This window comes from Salminus brasiliensis, chromosome 2, assembly GCF_030463535.1.
Source record: "Salminus brasiliensis chromosome 2, fSalBra1.hap2, whole genome shotgun sequence".
In the NCBI taxonomy this organism is placed as follows: Eukaryota; Metazoa; Chordata; class Actinopteri; order Characiformes; family Bryconidae; genus Salminus; species Salminus brasiliensis.
This window is the reverse complement of record NC_132879.1, coordinates 35,894,810-35,916,418: the sequence shown is the minus strand read 5'-3', so window position 1 is coordinate 35,916,418 and position 21,609 is coordinate 35,894,810. Positions and strand designations below refer to the sequence as shown.

At 41.2% G+C, this 21,609-nt stretch overlaps 2 protein-coding genes across 3 annotated transcripts; one reads left to right on the top strand and one right to left on the bottom strand.

Moving 5' to 3' along the window:
- The first annotated feature begins 3,603 nt into the window (after positions 1 to 3,603).
- LOC140549158 (plexin-C1-like) lies at positions 3,604 to 14,276 on the top strand. Of its 2 annotated transcripts, XM_072672515.1 has the most exons (15): positions 3,604 to 4,735; positions 4,923 to 5,051; positions 5,696 to 5,830; positions 5,973 to 6,073; positions 6,895 to 7,000; positions 7,142 to 7,292; positions 7,485 to 7,587; positions 7,804 to 7,897; positions 8,183 to 8,218; positions 9,764 to 9,894; positions 10,004 to 10,180; positions 10,383 to 10,485; positions 10,593 to 10,772; positions 10,870 to 11,031; positions 13,703 to 14,276. In XM_072672515.1, exons 1-15 carry the CDS (start codon positions 3,797 to 3,799, stop codon positions 13,784 to 13,786), a joined length of 2,631 nt encoding a protein of 876 aa, XP_072528616.1. In that variant the 5' UTR covers positions 3,604 to 3,796; the 3' UTR covers positions 13,787 to 14,276. The 2 variants fall into 2 exon arrangements, with proteins under 2 accessions (XP_072528616.1, XP_072528617.1); XM_072672516.1 differs by lacking the exon at positions 8,183 to 8,218.
- A 4,316-nt stretch (positions 14,277 to 18,592) lies between these two features.
- Positions 18,593 to 20,255, bottom strand: LOC140549684 (testis-specific serine/threonine-protein kinase 6-like). The gene is made up of 3 exons (XM_072673433.1): positions 19,447 to 20,255; positions 19,123 to 19,317; positions 18,593 to 18,818 (listed from the first exon to the last, which is right to left on the bottom strand). The coding sequence occupies exons 1-3, from the start codon at positions 20,253 to 20,255 to the stop codon at positions 18,593 to 18,595; spliced, it is 1,230 nt and encodes a 409-aa protein (XP_072529534.1).
- Positions 20,256 to 21,609: the final 1,354 nt, after the last annotated feature.

The window sequence follows — 21,609 nt, the reverse complement described above, 5'->3', positions numbered from 1 at the left end:
GGGATTGAGCGGTTCGGTAAGTGGATCAGGCAGTCGCACACCTGTGGCAGGGTAATTAATCCACTGTATACAGCACTGCTTTTCACAGGGGTACCTGCAGTTGTGCAAGACTCATAAAGGCCTATTTAGCAACAGAGGGTATGTCAAAGGCAGGTGTCGCTCCATGTAAAGGAAACTTACGGCCCTGCGCCACCTTTCATGGGTCTTCCGAGAGACGGGGTGGTGGTGGAGGAGGAGGGGGGGGGTAAGGTTGACTGAGTGTTTAAGACCATTCCAAAGAAGTGAACGTCCTTCAAGGGTCATCGACCGTGACCTGCACAGCTCTCTACTCATCAAGCTCTTCCATTTATTATTCTTACGCCAGCGCCTGACACCGAGTGCCCTGCGCTCAGGGCAGGTCAAAACACTGAGGAGTCCCACTCCAGAGCGGGCCCGTTAAACCAAATAGTCTGCCATCCCGACAGAAGCCAGAGACCGCTCTGCCCACAATACAATCCGCCGGCCTTATAGAAAGATGAGATGGTGAGATGCCTTTGATCAATTCCAAAACTGGATCTGTTCTTTTACAACCTGTGAAAAAGGTCCGAGACATTAAAATGGCCATGTTCTCAAAACGCCTTTATGGTAGACAAAAAAAAAAAAAAACTTGATAATGCACTGCTGAGCAACACACCCTTACATGGCAACCACAGCGTACTCAATGTCAATGCCAGTGATCGAGCCTAATCTGCAATGTTCTGGACCATCAGGGTGCTCAAGAAACTCACTGAGGCTATTGCATACATTACATGTCCAAACGTTTGTGGACACCCCTTCACATCAATGCATTCAGCTACTTTAAGTGTCACCCACTGCTGACACACACACAACCTGTCGAGTCCCTGTAGAGAAGTACTGCCAATAGAATAGGACTCTCTGGAGCAGATCAACATGAACCTTTTGGCATCATGCTGCCTAATGCCGGGCGTGGGCTAGAGCTAGGCTTTGAGCTGTGGAGCAGTGGAAGAACTGTGGTCTTTTGAATAACGGTGGTGCTCCATCCAATACTTTTGGGGCGAGTTGGGGATGAGGTGGGGTGGTGATCATCCAACGTTCTGTTTTCGCTAATGCTCTCGTCTCTCTCTGAATGCAATCAAATCCTCAAAGCAATGTTCCAGAATCTAGTAGAAACACTTCTTCCCTGGACAGCTGAGGGCAGCTTCTTCAACGAAAGACGGATAAACTCTTTTTTCTTTAATATCCAAATACTTTTGTTGACCTACTTTCCTCTGTGGTCTATGAGGTCACTCCAGCAGTATTTCCTCCTGTAGCTTGCCATTTCTTCCCACTGTTTCCAGTCTCAAGCCTCTGTTCTTCTCTGGTTATGAGCTCCGGATATTCTGACGTTCATATTATGTTATAACTATATGCTGTAATATTTAGTGGTTGTCATGCAAAAAAAAAAAGAAAAAAGGATGGCACACCAAGTTTTACATAAATCTTTATCTTTAATGAATGGTGTTTAGTGTTAACTCATGTTGTTTCTATATATGAAAATGAGTGCAATACTTTAATCGAATATTTAAGTGAATATTTAAATAATATTTAAATGTGTCAAATATGCAAAAATAGAAGAAATGGGCATGCAAATTTGGAACCCCCTTTTACTGTGAACACTTCAGAGCGGGTGACAAGGTGGCACTGAGGAAAGCAATAGCCAAATTGTCATGAGCCATCAGAGAGGCAAAACGCGTGCACGCGCAGAGAATCCACGGCCACTTCAAGGGTACAGGTGACACGCGGCGCATGTGGCAAGGCATCCGGACAATCCACCAACTTTATGCACGGTTTGAGGCACAAAATGACACGCTGGCGAAAAAAACACCCCAGCCAGACGAGCAGGTGTTGTGTCTGACTGCGGTGGATGTGAGGAAAACTCTGCGCAGAGTTAATCCACTGCTGCAGGACCGGACAACATTCCCGGCACAGTGCTCATAGTTGAAGAGGAGGTGCAGCGGCGACAGACTGGTGTAAAGTTAACAACCTTCACCTGAATGTAGACAAGACCAAGGAAATGGTTGTTGACTTCAAAGGTAAAGGTGCACGTATTTGTCACTGTACAGTGTGCACTGTACAGCGAAATGGGTCCTCCGCATTTAACCCATCTGTGGTAGTGAACACGCACTCACACACACACTCTAGTGAGCTAGGGGCAGTGAGTACACACACACCCAGAGCGGTGGGCAGCCAACTCCAGCGCCCGGGGAGCAGAGAGAGTAAAGGGCCTTGCTCAAGGGCCCAACAGTGGCAGCTTGCCAAGCCCGGGAATCGAACCCACAAGAAGGAGAGCACGACACAACCACTCTGCCCTCAACATTGGTGTCCACTTAGCAGAGAACCTCACCTGGACCCTGAACATCTCTACTTCCTCAGGAAGCTGGGGAGGGCCCGTCTCCCTCCACTCATCCTCACCATCTTCTACAAAGGCACCATAGAAAGCGTCCTGAGCAGCTACATCACTGCCTGGTTTGGGAACTGCACCGTCTCTGACCGCAAGACCCAAGATCATCAGAGTCTCTCTCCCATCCATCATGGACATTTACACCGCCCGCAGCATCCGCAAAGCAACCAGCACTGTGGTTGACCCCACCCACCCTTTACACAAACTGTTCTCGTGTTGGTATCACAGCATCCGGTCCAACACGACAAGACTCTGCCACAGCTATTTCCCACATGTTCGAGTTTATCTGCTCTAGAAAGTCTAGAAAGATGTTCTAATGGAAATATTTCTCTACATGGACTAGGCAATCTGTGTGTATGAATTTGAACATCTGTGTCAGCAAAAGGTGCAACATAAGTAGTTCAATGCATTCATTAGAAGGGCTAATCACCACCGCTGTGTATGGAGTCCATTTTTCACTAAACACGAGTGAGAATGAGTGCTTGGTTTACATCTCAACAACTGAATCCAATAGTGATATTAGAAAAATTGGGGGCTGTTTCGCAATGGACGAACATTTCAGAGACTGGCATGTTAAACAGAATTTAACATACCAGTACAAGAAGAAAAGGTGGGGGAAACTATTTCCAAACACAAGTTATAGTGGCTAACCCTAAATTAAATGTATAGCCAGGTCAAATGTTATCAAGTTTTATTTTCTATGTTCTGATGATGTCATTTGAAAGCCATTTGTTGAAGGGTGAACACAACACTATTTACTAATATATATATATATATACACACACACACACAAGTGAACAAAAAGTTAATTTCGCCGTTTAGAATGGGAGCGAAATATTATGGTTTTAATAAAATAACGGCACATGCTATAGAGGACAACATCTTTATGATGTAATTATTCACTTTGGACATACTGAGGTGTCTTTTTTATAAAATAAAAACATGCACCTAAAGCTTTTTAATTTTTTTTTCACCACTAGAGAGCAGCACTGGGTGGTCAAAACCAAATCAGTAACGCAAGCCATGAATTCCAGCAACAGAGTCATATAAAGATTAATGTTAGCTACATGAGAGACTTGCCTGAGACTTATTTGATTATCTAGAATAATCTGGATATGATACCTAATGTGGAACAACGCTTAACCACCATCATCATGTTCAATGAAGATCCCACACTTCAACAGTTGCACACTTTAATCTGCTGAGGACTGAAGATATGCTGCAAACCCAGATAACACGGAAGTCCTCACCTCGATCCACTTTCAGCAAAGACGGGTTTGATGATGTGATCATCTTCTCTCAGCTGCACACCCGGAGAAGACGGACACTCTGCGTTTGAGACTCCGCTCAGGCAAAATGAGGACAGTTTTAGTGGGACTCCTTCTTCTGTTGTTTAGAAGCGGTGTTTTCTCTTTAATGGAGCAGAGCGTTAATGGAGATATCAGGAACTTTGTTGTTGGAAACGGGAAAGTGTTCGTTGTGACCGACTCTCAGCTCCTCCAGATGAAGCACGATCTAGTAGTGGAGAAACACAAGGACATATCTAACCACACACACCCCAACAGACTTACTCTTTTACTGCCTTTCGACGCGAACAAGACCCTGATCAGCTGTGGGACCTCTGACTGTGGCTACTGTGAAGTTCTTGATCTAGATGATATATCCAGAAGTATCTACAGGGAGGGGGTGTCTGCTGGACCTTTTGTGGACGAATCATCTGCCGCTTTTCTAGTAGTTTTTAATGAAAGTAACCCTAAAAATGCTACATATATGCTGGTTGCCAGAGAGAATGAAGACCAAGGTAAAAAGAAAACCGACCAGAAAGACTGTGGATCTCTCGACGATGGTGGTGTGAGATTGAGGAACACTCTGGATTCCCAGCCAGGAGAAATCTTCTCAAAATCACAGGATTCAGTTTTAGCCAGCATTTCACCAAAAGGAGATGTTGAGTGGGTTGACGGGTTCCAGACATCATCTCCCTCTCACTCGTACCTGCTGGTGAACGTTAACCCTGAAGCAGATGCAGCAGTGATGGTCTTAAGGATGGAGAACAGTAACATCAAATCAGATATGACCAAATCTCTGAAAGGTGCAGAGTTACAGTGCTGTGATGATAAACCCCGTCGAAAGCTCCTGTCATCTGCTGTTATCTCCTCTGGATCTCCGCTTCTCTGGGTGGGAGTATTCACTGCGCAAGCAGAGCTGGAGAACACTGTACTGGCCATTTACAACTTCAGCCAGATCAGAAGCCAAGTGCCTTCACAATTCACCTGTAGTCCAGCGTGCACACCTGAGGTTGGAATATAGATATGTATGGATCTATATACAGTAGATAACAGATATGTGGAACAAATCTGAATGATGATTTATAATATTAAGCAGTATCTGCACTGTGTGTCACTTTGTCTTCAGCATTTAGAATCAGATTAAATAGATCAGTATTGGACATTTCTAATGCTCGTGATGTTTTGTGTCTTTGTAGGGGGGAAATGCTGTTCTGGCTCCTCGTGCTGTGGTGTTAAGACACAGCTCAATGACCTCTGTAGCAGCAGAGAAGAAAGGATCCTGGATTGTGATCTACATTGGAACTAATAATGGACAACTGATGAAGGTCTTGTAACTAGTAATATTATATTTTCTCTGTATTTGTCTGAATATCTATGTGTATATGTATGTATGTATGTATTTATTTAATTGTTAGCCAGTTGGTATTCATATGTTATTTAGAGATCAGCTTCAATATCAATTTCAATTTCAATTCAAGAATATTTGTTTTACGCTTTTCACAATGGCCGTTGTCACAAAGCTCATTTACTGACATCTGAGCCTCTTTTGAGCAAGCTAAATGTGACAGTGGAATGAAAAACTATGTGAGAACAGGAGGTATAAACCTTGAGGGAAACTAAAACCCCAAAAGCAAAACCCATCTGCCTTTGGTTGACACCAGATAGCACGATACGAAGTACAAGCTAGCAAGTCTACTTATGTGATAGATGAGAGAAAATCAGTGTTGGTTATGAGGGATTTGTAAGCTCAGACCACAGTGGGGTATATTTTATAGTGTAAGGAGATGAAACTAGGTGTGGAAGTTGTGCAGTCCACTCAGGCTCAAGCAGTTCACAGCCGACTAACAATTAAAAATTGCATCTCAAGCACCAAGTGAATAAATCTAATATAAGCAGTGTATATTCATGTTAATCTTAATTACTTAATTATTGTTATAACTTCTAATTTCTTTGTTTTGGATGTTGAAAGGTGGTGTTGGATAAGGGTTTTAATTGTGGCTGTGCAACAGAACTGTACAGATCTGACTATGACAGAATGGTGTTTCCCAGAATGCACTTTGACCCAGTGGATCATAATTACATTTACATCGCTCTGAGAAATCAAGTAAGTGGTAGAACTGTACACCTACTATCTATCTGATATGTTCAGTGTTACACTTAAGAGATCAGATATATCCATGATACACCTGTGTATGTGTGATGTCTGAGTGAGTCTCTATGGGTGAGTGTGTTTGTGTGTTGTGTAGATTAGGCGGGTGGCTGTGACCCAGTGTGGTGTGTACAGCAGTTTGATAGATTGCCGCTCATCTCTGGACCCTCTATGTGGTTGGTGTATAACCACAAACAAGTAGGTTTCTCATCTTTTCTTTCCACATGTGCTCTCGTGCACACTGAATGTTCAGTTTGATAACCCATATATGTTATATAAGGCATATGTTGTATGGGGGAGTTGTGGTGTCTACCTTGTAAAAATACCAAATAAGCTTAGGACTTGTGATAACCATTTTATAGGCATGGCTGTGCTCAGTCTTTATTTGGCACACTCTATAATGACTGATATTGAACATTCATTTATATGTAGACATTGTCAGCTATGGCTAAAGCCTACACAGTAGTTCATATGCTGTCTGACACACACACACACACAGACAGTGACAGTGAGCACAAATGCCCGGCATGTACCCCCTCTGCTCCCCAAGCCTTTTACTGAAATGTAGAATTAGTTTGAGGCACTGAGCTTTTCCATTATTAATGAATAGATTGCTTTAACCCATTTGGGCAGTAAACACACACACACAGACAGTGACAGTGAGCACACATGCCCGGCATGTACCCCCTCTGCTCCCCGGCACTCGTTTGTTATGTTAAATTGTGGGCGGTAAATCTTGGGGGCTCCAAATGGCTCAGTGGTCTAATGCACTACTACTGTGGTCCAGGGCCTAACATTCTTAGTGATGTTGGTTGGCACAGAAGTCTGATAGCTGGTATGTCAGAGCTGGGGACCTGGTGCTTTCCTTTGAGCGTGTTGGCTGCACAGCATTCCACAATGGCGGTGGCAATGTTAAGTCCTTGCCCTCCTAGTATAAGGAGCATTGCTAGTGCTAGGGGGAGCTAAGAACGAGTGGGTGTTGACTTCTCTCCTTGTGTGATTCTGTTGGGTCACTGTAGGTGCTCTACTCTGGATGAGTGTTTGAACTCCACTTGGATCTCCATTCCTGAGAATGTATTTCAGAAAGACTTGATTACTTTTCAAGTAGCTGCGATCTCCGAAGAGGTACATTATTGGTCTCTTTATATATCTCTTTGATATATTTTGATATATATATATATATATATATATATATATATATATATATATATATATATATATATATAAATGACACCATTTCTCACCTATTGCTCTGCTCTTGTTCAGGTCAGTCTGAATCTCTACCTAAGTGCACAGGGTTCAGGCCGCCCTCCTTTAAAGTGTAGTATGAAGGCAGAACATGTGGATCTGTGTGAAAAAGTCTCAGTATTCCCCAGCTGTTCCTGCAACTTCTCCATCCAGCGCTTGCCTCCTGAAGGTCAGTGCATTCACAGTTTAGCCTATCTTTATACTTTTTTTTACCTTTGACACATTTAGTGAACAGCTCAGAAAAAATCAAACAGCTTAATTTGTGTAAAGTGCACAATGCACAGTGATATATTTTCACAGCACACAAGAAATCACATAACTCAACATGTGCAGCTAGACAGTGATATCTTTTCACATCCAGGCCTCAGAGTCACAGCAACGGTCACTGTAGGAGATCAGAAAATCACAGAGATCCTGAATCTGAGGAGATGCCCAGACATCAAAGATACCTCTTCATATGCTAAGTAAGAAGATTTGGATCAGTAGACAGGATTTGTAATCAGACTGGACAGTTTGTGGCATGTAGGGCCGCTTCAGGTGAAATTGTCAATACACATGCACAGCATGTCTACTCTAAAACTTGTTCAGTCTTTAAATATCCAACATTTCAGAGTGAAAGCAAATTTGTCTGTTAAGATTTTGCTCTTGGGGGTTGGATGTGCTGTATATGTTATATGCAGGTGTGTAGCATGTGTCGCAGCAGGGTGTTACTGGTCCTCAAGTAGTCAGGAGTGCAGCTGGACTAATGGTTCTGAACCACAGGCAGACATTCAGGTAAGATCGTGTAACAGTCTCTTACATACACCCAGACTGAGCAGAGGCACTGCCACTTCATTTCTTTTAAAATGTCATATATATTTATAATGTGCTCTATGCTATGTATTGCTGTGAATGTAGCTCTGTGCATCTCTAAATTTAGTGTAACTCTTGATTTGAATGATTTGTGGATTGCTGACTTAGCAAAGGCAAGAAACCTCTTTAGTAGAAGCAGTCTTGCTTTTTAAAACAGACACAATCCAAACATTAATAACAAATGCTGTAACTCTCTTTTCTCTGTAGAAAATATGTAAAGGGTTTTTGACTGTGGAATATAAAGTAAGTAAACTCTCACAGCATTAGTGGAAATTAATGCTTTGGCTGTCAGGGGGGGAAGTTGAGGGTTAAAAAGGAAGCTGAGCACAGTGTGGGTGAGAAGTGCTCAGGTCTTCTGTTGTTTCATTTTGCAACATTAGTTTTTTACAGGGCGGTGGTGGCTCAGCGGTTAGAGTGCCGGGCTATTGATAACAGGGTGGGTTCAATTCCCGGCCTCAGCAAACAGCCACTGTTGGGCCCTTGAACAAGGCCCTTTACCTTCTCTGCTCCCCGGGGGCTGGAGTTGGCTGCCCACCGCTCTGGGTGTGTGTGTGTGTGTGTATGTTCACTACCACAGATGGGTTAAAATGACACATTTTTTATTAAGTATAATAAATTCTATTGCTGCCTTTTATACATCTCGTGTAGTTTTGCTCATACTATAAAATGACCTGCAATTTAGTCATGCTATAAAATGACCTGCAATTTAGTCATGCAGTCATTTATACAATTATTTTTACTTGAATGCAAAAAGAAATTGTAGAAAATCTTTTTGTAAATTTCATGTTTTATTTAATCGACTTGATTGTTGATAAATGCCTAGAAACCTAGAAAGCCTAGTCCTTTTACAGCAAGGATTAGTTTGAGGCTCACCAATCCAGAACTTTAAAGAGCACTAACAAAGACAACTTTATAGGACTTAGGGCATTTAACCCTGTAAAGGGAGCAATAGATCTGTCATGATAACTATTTTTTGGACGATAAATTGTAATAATGCAATTACATCCTTTAAGGAACATTTTTTCCTTTAAGGAACTTTTTTCATAGTTAGGAATATTCAGACATTGAAATTGTAATTTCAAATGTTTCAATTTAGTAAGTAAATAAAACGTGAATAAAATAAAAACACTGTTTTTAAACTAAGTTGGCTCTCCTCGCTCACTCTGCTGAAAGCCAAAATGTTCAGATCCACACCAGATCCGTAAAATCAAGTGTCTTCAGACTTAACTTCCAAACTTTCTGGCTGGAATTATGTATTCTTTGGGAGAAAAACAGCTATTAGTTTGAGTAACACGTCTTCACCTGTTGCTTAAGGTGTAATAGATTAAACTCACAATTCAGAACAGATCATATTTTTGAGTCAAAAAAAAAGGGAGACAAACTTTGCTCTCCACTGAAACACCAGAGTGATGTCACTTTAGATGTGTGACCATGCTCTATGTATTACCATTGTCATTTAAAGATTGACCATTCGCCTTTTGTGCTGTTAGTGGCTGTGTTCTGATACTCACTATACTGAGTGATGACATTTTACAGTACATATGCAAGTAAACACAATGTTGGGCAATACTGAGGTCAGCATAAATCATCTAGGTCATGTCTATATATTGTACGATAACTCAATAATTATCATGATAGGCCCAGAGAGCAATGCAGTTAACAGATTTAAGGAACCTAGTGCAATCTCTCTATACTTGTGCTCTTATTCTACCATGTCTTAAACGTGCTGTTTGTAACTGATCTCATAGTAAGCATCTAATGTTGTCCTCTCTTTATTACCATCATCAGCCAGAGATCATGTCTTTGTGGCCTAATCAAGTCTCCATTCATGGAAAAAACAATGCAACAATAAGAGGGAAAAATCTGGAATCAGTCATGAAAATTAATTTCCAATGGTTAAAGGAGTGTGATTCAAAAGAGTGAGTGTCACTCTTCAATATATATTTGTCATATTTTTGTAGATGCACTCGTATGTACATAACTGTGTGTATATATGTGTTTACAAGGTTATGTATATGTTATTTCTAGGACGCCAGTGATTGAGCGCTCCAGTGACACTCTGAAGTTCAATATTCCGAGTGGACATAAAGGAAATGCAATGGTGTGTGTGGTCACAGCAGACAGCCGTTGTCACAGCAAAACCACCATCACATATGGCCCCCAGCCCACATGTACTGGACTGCAGCCTAGAATCACCTGGGCCAGGTAAAGAACAAAATTACCCAAAAGTCAGATGATGTAATACTCTCTTGTTTTTACTGCAGAAAGCTTATTGTCTGTTCTTTGAGTCTTCCTCTTTTCTATAATGTTGATCTGAGCACTCGGACTGTTGTTGGACTAAAATTGAAACGGTTTCCTGCTGCAGTGCTGCTGACAGCATGTTTGACATTTAATATGTGTCCATCAGTGGGGGGAGGACAATTCAAGTGCTGGGGACGAGTCTGCAGTACGTTGAAAACATCATAGTGAATAAAAAAGAAATCGGTGTCAGGTCAAGCCAAAGCAGTGAGGTAAAATATCTGCAGGCTTACTACTGTCCTTCATCTTTATTGTACTTCATTTTATTCCACTTATGAAATATATTACATGTATTACACTAATCCCCTCTCTCTATCAGGGTCTGTGGTTTAACACTCCTCCTCTCATGGTAGGGGAGGGTTATGGGTCATTCAGTGTCTCTCTCAGAGTGGGAAACTCATCAGTGGACTGTGTAGATACACTCATTACCTTCCCAGATCCAGAATTCATCAGCTTCTCCACCTCTCTGGAATTTAATGATGTGTTGGTTTTCATTAATGTAAGTTTCTTAAAAGACATAAAAGTTGCTTAACAGAACACAGATTCACACATTCTTAGACATGAACGCTGAACTATTTCTCTCTCTGGCTGTGTAGAAAAAGCAAGACAGGTTGAATATGAGGGATGAGGATGTAAAGGTGTGGGGTCTGCAGGAAGAGAAGCAGTTTGAGTGTGTGAGACAGAAAGTTATATCCACTGCTATCATCTGTAACATTGTGGGAACGCAGGACGTCAGCATAAATGTAACCTCACTCAAGGTAACCAGTCTTCTGCAATTTCTCTCCTGGGATCAATAATGTATTTCTGATTCAGATTTTATTTCTCTTTGCAGTCTGAATGTGCGACAGTAAAGATTGAGTCCAGTGCTGACAATGTCTTTATTCTCTGTAACAGTACAGACTTATAACAGGTTGAAATAGCTATACACGCTTTTAGATCAGTTAGTGTACTAGATTCCACATTTCTGAAACGTTTGGGTACCCATAGTCAAAGGGCACATTTTAGTAGCAATAGCTTCATAGCAATTTTATCTAAAAGAAAACAACAGCTTTGAACATAATTTTCTATGGTATAATTTTGCCTCTGGGAATGCTGCTACTGAACTTGGTAACTTTGGTGGAGCTGCAGAGGGGCTCTTGGGAGAACTGCTTAACCCTATTTGTCATATTTGTGTGAAATCCTGTAACACTACTCTGCCACATTAGTCGGCAAGATTCTTTCAAGGTTCTGAATCCTTCAGCTTGTCAACAAATGCATGTGTACAGCTGTCATTAAGGGGGAGCTCAAAGTGTGAATTTGTGTAAAATTTAATTACACTCAGCAACTGTGGGGGCAAAAAGACATATTAATAAATATACATACATATAAATACATATATTTTATATAAGTACATATATACATATACATATACAGTGAGGAAAATAAGTATTTGAACACCCTGCGACTTTGCAAGTTCTCCCACTTAGAAATCATGAAGGGGTCTGAAATTTTCATCTTAGGTGCATGTCCACTGTGAGAGACATAATCTAAAAAGAATCCGGAAATCACAATGTATGATTTTTTAATAATTTATTTGTGTGTTACTGCTGCAAATAAGTATTTGAACACCTGTGAAAATCAATGTTAATATTTGGTACAGTAGCCTTTAACAGTAGGGTTTAGGTCTGAAGACTGGCTAGTGCAGTTGTCCTGTTCCATGTGCAGAAAAACACCCCCAAAGCATGGTGCTTCCACCCCCATGCTTCACAGTAGAGATGGTGTTTTTGGGATGGTACTCATCATTCTTCGTCCTCCAAACACGGTGAGTAGAATTAAGACCAAAAAGTTCTATTTTGGTCTCATCTGACCACAGAACTTTCTCCCATGACTCCTCTGGATCATCCAAATGGTCATGGGCAAACTTAAGACGGGCCTGGACATGTGCTGATTTAAGCAGGGGAACCTTCCGTGCCATGCATGACTTTAAACTATGACGTCTTAGTGTATTACCCACAGTAACCTTGGAAACAGTGGTGCCAGCTCTCTTCAGGTTTGACCAGCTCCTCCCGTGTAGTTCTGGGCTGATTCCTCACCTTTCTTAGGATCATTGATATGCCACGAGGTGAGATCTTGCATGGAGCCCCAGTCCGAGGGAGATTGACAGTCATGTTTAGCTTCTTCCATTTTCTAATAATTGCTCCAACAGTTGATCTTTTTTCACCTTTTTTCACCACTTTTTTCACCTTTTTTCTGCTTGGCAATTGCCCCATAGCCCTTTCCAGCCTTGTGGAGGTCTACAATTTTGTCTCTGGTGTCTTTGGACAGCTCTTTGGTCTTAGCCATGTTAGTAGTTGGAGTATTACTGATTGTGTGGGGTGGACAGGTGTCTGTATGCAGCTAACGACCTCAAACAGGTGCTTCTAATTTAGAATAATAAGTGGAGTGGAGGTGGACTTTTTAGAGGCGGACTAACAGGTCTTTGAGGACCAGAATTTTTGCTGATTGGCAGGTGTTCAAATACTTATTTGCAGTAGTAACACACAAATAAATTCTTAAAAAATCATACATTGTGATTTCCGGATTTTTTTTTTGATTATGTCTCTCACAGTGGACATGCACCTAAGATGAAAATTTACATTTACATTTACGGCATTTAGCAGACGCTCTTATCCAGAGCGACTTACAAAGTGCTTTGCTATTTACCCAAGAAAAGCCTTAGCTAGTTAGAATAGACTAATAATTCAAAAGATACCTCTAAGCTTTAGACATTGCTAAACACAAGACAATAAGGCGACCATAGTACTCTATTCGTCCAAGTACTCTCTGAAGAGGTGGGTCAGCATTCAGTCTGCATTTGAAGACAGTGAGCGACTCTGCCGTTCGGACACCCAGGGGAAGCTTGTTCCACCACTTTGGTGCAGGACAGAAAAAAGCCTGGACGCTTGTCTTTTCCGCGGATTTTGAGGGATGGCGGGTCGAGCCGAGCCGTATTTAAAGCTCAAAGGCCTCTTGGTGCGGATCAGCTTTTGACCATTGCCATCAGATACGGAGGGGCTGGTCCATTCTTGGCTTTGTAGGCCAGCGTCAGGGTTTTGAATCTGATGCGGGCAGCTACAGGAAGCCAGTGGAGAGAACGCAGCAGTGGAGTGACATGGCTGAATTTTGGGACATTGAAGACGACCCGTGCCGCTGCATTCTGGATGAATTTCAGACCCCTCCATGATTTCTAAGTGGGAGAACTTGCAAAGTCGCAGGGTGTTTCCTCACTGTATAATACATATATAATATACATATTTTTAAATAAGGTCCTTTAACAACATATTTAAGACATTATAGTGAGTTTGTTCAGTTGAATAAAAATATGAAGCAAAGTCGAGCACAGAACATCAGCAGTTGTTCTTTATTCTGTTACCTGTTTCTTCATTAACCTCTTTGTTTGGTTTGTTCTAGATCAGTGTTGGTGATTTTTCTACAGTACTGGAAACAGAAGTGAGAAACACAGTCAGTTTATTTTGTGTGAAAGATTTGCCCTGAATCCTTGTATCCTGTAAGAATGAAGATCTGATCTTCCTGTTCTTGTCCTTAGTTTAGATATTTGTGTGTTTGTTACTGTTGATTGTTGTGTATAATAGTTATATGTACAGTCTGTATTTTTAGATTTGTATGGTTTAGCAGTTGTCAACCACTGTTTCCTGTACAATGCTTCTAGTTCAGGGATATCCAGGGCCTTTTTAATGCACATTATGTTTCAGATCCACCCCCAGATTGTGAGTGATGCTTAAGTCAGGGTACTTGGAGATTATGATTGTGTAAGCAGTGCTGCATAGTAGAACGGTGCACCACTAATTCAGTTCAGATCCTTAACCAGCTACATTCAAAAGCTTATGGTTGTTCTTAATGCAGCTTCCTTTCACTTAAAAAATGACAAAATCTATAATTAGGCAAGGGCTGCTTATTGTCTCATGTTTTGAGATTACGTTGTGTGTATGTGGCTTGTGACACTGGTTATTTAAATAAACCTCATTGAAATGATATGTTGTATAATAATTGACACTGCTGTCATTGCATTGTGGTAAAGTTGTGTAGTAGTCATGTGAGACATTTTGTAATTTGTTCTGGAGATGACTGAAAACTGCCTGTTAAACATCAACTGTGAATACTATTAATAAGAAGAAAATAGTGGAACAGAAGAAAACAACAACAACAACAAAAACAACAACAATAATAATAATATATTTAATGTTTTAAATAGCAGGAAGTATGGAACACATGTTATGATTTGATTATCTACTTTTATTATCTACTGATATTTAAAGACAAAAGACAAATAGTTGTTTTAAAAGGAATTGAACAATAATGGATTCCAGCTACAAACTAATGTTATATTCTATATAGATTTTTCTATACTGATTTTTGTTATGGAAGCTAAAGGGTACATACAGACACAGAGATAGAAACCAACATAAACTAACCCCAGTTCTCAGTATCGTAGTGGCACCACTGGGGAGCAGCACTGAGTTGTTAAAGCAGTTTTAGAAGGCACAAACTTTGGGTATTCTTTGGGTATGTCCTGACCATACCTAAGGTGATACCTAAAGTAGAACAACGCTTAATGGCCATCATGTTTAATGAAGATCTCACAATAAGATCTGGGCACTATAATCTGGACGCTGGTGATGACTAAAGATGTCCTCACATTCCATCCACTTTCAGCACAGAACTGTAATATTACAATTTTACTGCAACGTGATTAAGAACCTGATCAGCTGTGTTTTGCCTACGCCCTTTTGCACATGCGGCCTGCCTCAACCACTCCGTCAACAAGGCGGGTTTATTTGTGAAAGGACCTTTCATACACAGTGACAATTCAAAGAACAATGAAAATACAAAGACATAAAAACAGTAAAAGCAAAGACAATATTTTAAAAGCATTACAAATTAAGCTAAAAAAATCAATAATTAACAAGAAAGGAATACTAAATTATATATATATATATATATATATATATATATATATATATATATATATATAAAATATATGCTATTAAAGATAAGAATGAGAATGTGCCATTGCAGAATAGTACAGTAACAGTGTTTTAAATTGAGCTAAAAGTCTGCTGAAGCAGGAACGTCTTCAGTGTCTGTGTCCAGTTTCATAGCAGGACTGATTACAAGCTCTCTGATTAACAAGTGACAACAAGTGTGTACAGCAGTCTATGAGACTGCAGAGCCTCCCTAGACCCTGTCCATGTCTGGTGTATGATCAGAAACAAGTAGGTTTCTTACCTTTCCTACACATGTAGACATCTCTCTTATTCAAAATTGCATCACTTTTGCATCACAATTTGCTTGCATTTAATATAGCATAAAATTTTCCCTCATAACGAAAAAGCATGTGGATTGTGACTGCCATAGTAAACGGATATAGGCCTGCAGCTTATATGGAATTCCCATGTTGGTCAAAATGATTTGAATGGGTGAATTAATACTTTTGGCAATATAGCGTATCTGTCTATGTAGTGTTAGCTTAACTATGTGCTGAAGTTGTCACTTCGTCGTGTTTAACTGAATTCCAAAATGATTTGCCATACAACATTTTAAAAATTGCCTCCTTGGCATGGTTTGATACGAATATGATTCATACATGCAGATTACATATAGCTACAGTAGCCTTGTACTTGTAGTGCAAGACTGAAGAAAGAGACTGTTGCATAAATATAAGAGACGTTGTGCACGTCCTCATTCTGATTTAGCAACGCGAATATGTAGAACAGGAGCGGAGCAGTAAGGCACAGCCTTAGTTACCATTTGGCTCTGCAGTGGAAATAAGGCCACTGTAATCAAAAATAAAATAAGATTTCTTGTAAGTATTACTAAAGAACCTTAAAAGACTGTTACTTTTTGAAACAGTTTATTACATAAAGACAGTGCTTAGTACACAGAGCTCTTTCTCACCTGGGGAAGCCCGGCAGCACTGTGAAGATCACTTTCTTCGATTTCTCCAGTGCTTTTAACACCATACAGCCAGGGCTCCTGAAGGACAAGCTGGGACAGTGTCTCCGATATGGTGGTCAGCAGCACAGAAGCCCCTCAAGGAGCAGTTTTGGCACGGTTCCTCTTCACCCTGTACACTGCTGACTTCACGTACAGCTCACCGACCTGTCACCTCCAGAAGTTCTCTGATGACTCAGCGATCGTCGGCCTCATAACCAATGAGGAGGACAGCGAGTACAGAGAACGTATCCAGGACTTTGCGGACTGATGTCTGCAGAACCACCTTCAGATAAACGCTGGAAAGACCAAAGAACTGGTGGTGGATTTCTGCAGGTGCAGACACCCCCCTCCATCAGTGAACATCCAGGGTATGAACATCGAGAGTGTGGACTCTTATAAATACCTGGGTGTTCATCTGAACAACAAACTGGACTGGTCAGTCAAAACTGCTGCACTCTACAAGAAAGGCCAGAGCAGACTCTACCCACTGAGGAGATTGAGGTCCTTTGGAGTGCAGGGAGCACTCCTGAGGACTTTCTTCGACACAGTGGTGGCATCTGCCATCTTTTATGGAGTGGTCTGCTGGGGCAATAGCATCTCGACGGCAGATAAGAAAAGACTGAATAAGCTCATAAAGAGGGCCGGCTCTGTCCTGGGGTCCTTAGACCCAGTGCAGGTGGTGGGAGACAGGAGGATGACATTCAAGCTGGCATCCATGCTGGAGAACAGCTCCCACCCCATGCATGAGACTCTGGCAGCACTGGGCAGCTCCTTTAGTGACAGGCTGCTTCACCCTAAGTGTGTGAAGGAGCGGTATCGCAGGTACTTCCTTCCTGCTGCCATCAGACTCCACAACCAGCACTGCTCCCGGCGGACCACATACACACACACTCACACACACTTAACTACACACACATGTTCAGGGAACAGAGGTCCCTCAATGTAAAAATACTATGTGCAATACCACCACCTCCCCCCTCCCACATGTGCAATTAAGAGTAATTTGCAATAATCTGTAAATAATATTGCTATTGCTTTTTTACTTCTTATTTATATTGTGTATATAGTGTATATTATTTATCTATGTTTTTTGTGTTGAGTGTCTTGCTATCCATTTCTGCTGTGACACTGAGAATTTCCCCACTGTGGGACTAATAAAGGATTATCTTATCCTATCTTAGTACATTTAAAAGGTGACACCTTAAATTAATTATTAACAATAATAGTTATTCTATAACATGCTAAAGATGGGATTTTGGTGCCTTGTGACATGGGTGTATCTGGTTCATTTCTCGGAATGGGAGCTAAATTCTGAGCAAGTTATATCCTCAGAGCTCAGACACCAGTTTTACTCTTTAAAAAAGAAACATCCAGAACATCAGCAATGCAGAACTGCTCTTAATTTATTGTAAACACAGATGCTCCGCCAGCTCACTCCTTTAGAATACTCCTCCAGGCTCGTCCTCTTCCACGCTCACTCCTCTGGGCTCACAGCTCCTCTGTTCTTGCTGTTCCAGACTCACTCCTCCAGGTTTGTTCCTCCGGCCACGTTTTTCTAGGCTCTCTCCTACAGCCTCTCTCTCCCGGGCTCTCTCCTCTGGCTTCACTCCTCCAACCTGAATAATAGAAATGTTACAGTTATTTAGAAAAGATTAAACCATGAAGAAGGTGGTTTAAAATCTAAAGCATGTGTATAAATGAAGACCACTGGTCAGAATGAATGTGTGTATTAATGATAACTGATAATACATACCTTAAAGTTGAAATTCTGTTGGAATAATTTGAGGGGGAGCCGAAGCGTCGGCCTCCTTGTTTCCTGCATCACTGTGAGCTGTGGGAGACCAGGATCTGCCTCCACCACCGGCCCACGGAGCGGGACTTTCCCTTCAGAATTGAACCCAACCAGTTTATCATTCCCAGGATTTTCGCCGCGTTTAAAAAGGGTGAATCTTTTTCTTCAGGATCTGTTGGAGGGAAAAGATGAAAAAGATTAATCCAATGAAACATTATTATATTTGATATTTGAAGTGATGTTATGGTCTGAAATCTGAGGCTTTTACAATCACCCAGCACTCAAATCACATACCTTAAAGTGGGGGAATCTCAACCTCCTGGTTTCCTCCTTCAGCGTGGGCTGTGGGAGGTCAGCTTTCTCCTCAACCACTGTCCCACAGAGCGTAATGTCTGGAGTCCCATCTTCTTGTCTTCTTGGCTCAGAAAATGAACAAGCAGGAGCTTCTGTAGAGGGAGCAGAATGACAAGCATCCTGCTGGGAAGAAGAGGAGGAGTCCGGCACCACAGAGTTACCTGTGCAGCACTTCTTCAGCTTCCAGTGACTGGGAGCCTCTAAAAAATTGGAGCTACAACAAAAGCATTAGCTGCTCTTTTAAGTGCAGCACAAAATGGAGCACAGCTGAAGCAGCCATACTCCTCCTCCACACCTTCTACACTTCTGCAAGTCAGACTTGCACCAGCTCTACTGCCGTCATCTTCCTGGAGTGGCTCGGAATCTGGATGACTCCTACTTCCCTCATCTTCATCGACGGGTACCACAGTAAACCTGCCTGTAAGTCTGGAGATGGTAGAGAATAAATGTGGAAAATGAGTCATCTTTGATTATTAACTTATTGTTAGTGAAGTGTTACTGTACTTTACCTGTTTCATATTTACAAAAAAAAGGTCTTCATTTAAACTGACCTTTATCAGTGCATAATATGTACAATACACAAAGTGTGCATCCTTTGTACGGGTGTTGCCAGACTGAGAGGTTTAATGGTGGCAGCCAAGATACACAATAATAATAAATATATTAATTAGTAAAGAAATTCATGAATAGTGTGTAAACAACAACTAAATAAACAAACAAACAAACATACCTGATGGGTTTCTCCAAACAATTAGTGGTGTCCTGTGTAAAGGCATCGGTTACAGACGAGTGAAGACAGCTGACTGTGGATGAATCGTCCTTTGTTTCCTTCACATCAACTTCAGCAGTCTGATGCTGCTGCTGCTGCTGCTGCTGCTGAATGTCCTTCTTGCACCGAGCTCCAAACACATTCTCCTCCGGAGATCTGTTGATGAAAATACAGTTAAGTGTATGTTCACACACATATATAATCTGATTTACACACAATCTATAAAATAGAATATAACCAAAATGCAGTTCATATATATACATAAACCTGCAAATTCATACTTACGGTTCTTGTGTCAACTGCAGCCATGGGTGTGCTGCCACCTCTGCCACTGTAGGACGTCTCTCGGGTTTATACTGCAGCATATACGAGATGAAGGAGCGACAGGGCTGCTCCACTCTGATCCCGTCTGGATACGTCAGTGCTTCTCGCTGGAGAAATGGGATGTTTTTCCTACTGACGTCTCTAAAGGGCAGGGTCCCGGTGACCATGACGTACAGGATCACGCCCAAACTCCATACATCAGCCTTTTTGGGATCATAAGGCTTCTTTAAGAGAACCTCAGGTGCAGCGTAGCGAGGAGTGCACCAAAACGTACGACTTAGGTCAGTTGTTGAAAAGCGTACTAAACCAAAGTCAGTCAGTTTGACCTGGCCATCAGCAGTCAGCAGGACATTCTCACATTTCAGGTCTCGATGGACAATGTTCAGCTGGTGCAGATAGGCCACGGCACTGACGAGCTGGGAAAACCATGTTTTGGCCTGGGTGATGGGAACGCGATGGAGCTCCTGGATCTTTTTCTTGAGATCAGTTGCAGCAGCCTCCATCACAATGAACACTCGTCCGCTAGGTATCTCAAAAACATCATGCACCTCAACAATGTGAGGGTGATATATTAATCGGATAATGTCGAGTTCTCGAGGCAGAAATTTCCGAACAAAAGCAGGTGATGCCAATGTGCGGTCCATAATTTTAATGGCCACATTGTTGCAGTGCCTTTCGGATGTGGCCAGCTTGACCTTACTGAAAACCCCTTCACCAAGGTCACTAATTACATTAAAGCCCAAACCTTTAAGGTCTTTGTCGGTGTCCATTATTCTCTGTGGATCTAGATCCTTAATATCTGGTTCTAAATGAAGTGGCTCTAGATACGAGCATCAATCAGATGACCTCAGTGTCAGTGTGCACGTAGGAATCAACCGTCTTTCAAGGTGCTGAATCCTAACTGGCTCAGTGAGAGAGCGCCGCGCCTTTTTATAGGAGCGTGACGTCAACCTCGTGACGTCACAATGGCAGGGCCGATTGGCTGCTCCTCAGCTTCCACTGAGTGTATATGACTGTCTGTACACACAGTGTATCTCAGACACAGTGGACCTTACACTTTAACCTAGTGTAGGTACACACAGACCTGTGAAAAAGTATTTGCCCTCCTTCTGCACTTCCTCTGTAATTAAATATGTGTACATAATTATTTTAGATGAAAATAAACCTAATCAAACACACACTTCTTATGAATGATTGCATTTATTTAAAGTTATCCTAAATGCAAATAATTCCTGTGAAAAGGTGATTGCTGGTAACCCGTAGCAACGCCTGAATCCAAATGCGGTCCCGCCAAACGATGTTAAACATTATTTCTGAGAGGAGGATTTGATGGCATGCAGCCCCGAAAGTGAACCCAGATAAGAATTAACATTAAATAAACTCTCATAGGCATCAGTTTTTGTTGAACTTCTGCCATTGAATCAACGTTTATTGGAAGGCTTTGAAGGGTCGGGGTACTGATACACTCACAGTGAAGTTAAATGTACGGGGAGGCTGAAGTTAGCTGTACCGCTGTGCAGTGGCTGTAAACACTGTTCATCCTTCTGTCTGCAAAGGAAAGCTTTGCCCATTGTCAAAACGGCAACCAGTGAATATAACACACACACACACACACACACAATCTCTCGCTTTCACTGGGACATGCCCACTTTTAAACTTTTAAACTTTTTATAAAAAAAACGACCCCCCCCCCCAGAAAATAACTACGTTATACGATATAATATAATAATATATATAATAATCCAATATTCTACAATATATAACATATATAATAATAATAGTAAGAAGAAGAAGAAGAAGAAGAACAACAACAAATATTATTAAGAATAAATATAATGTACAATATAAATGTTAATTAGAATAACGGAGGGATTTGTTTTTGTGTTGATTTGTTATTGTATTGAAACATTTTAATTACTACTACTGACGTAAAAATATATAATAATAAGAATAACTATAGAAATTTTATTTTTCTTCATCTTCATTATTGATGTTTCAGTACTAAAAAATACATTTTCAAAATTACATAAAACGAGTATTATTATTACTGCACAGATATGACATAATTGTTAGTCTTATTTGGAAAATCTAGGTTTTATTTGTGGATTTTTTTAATGAAATACC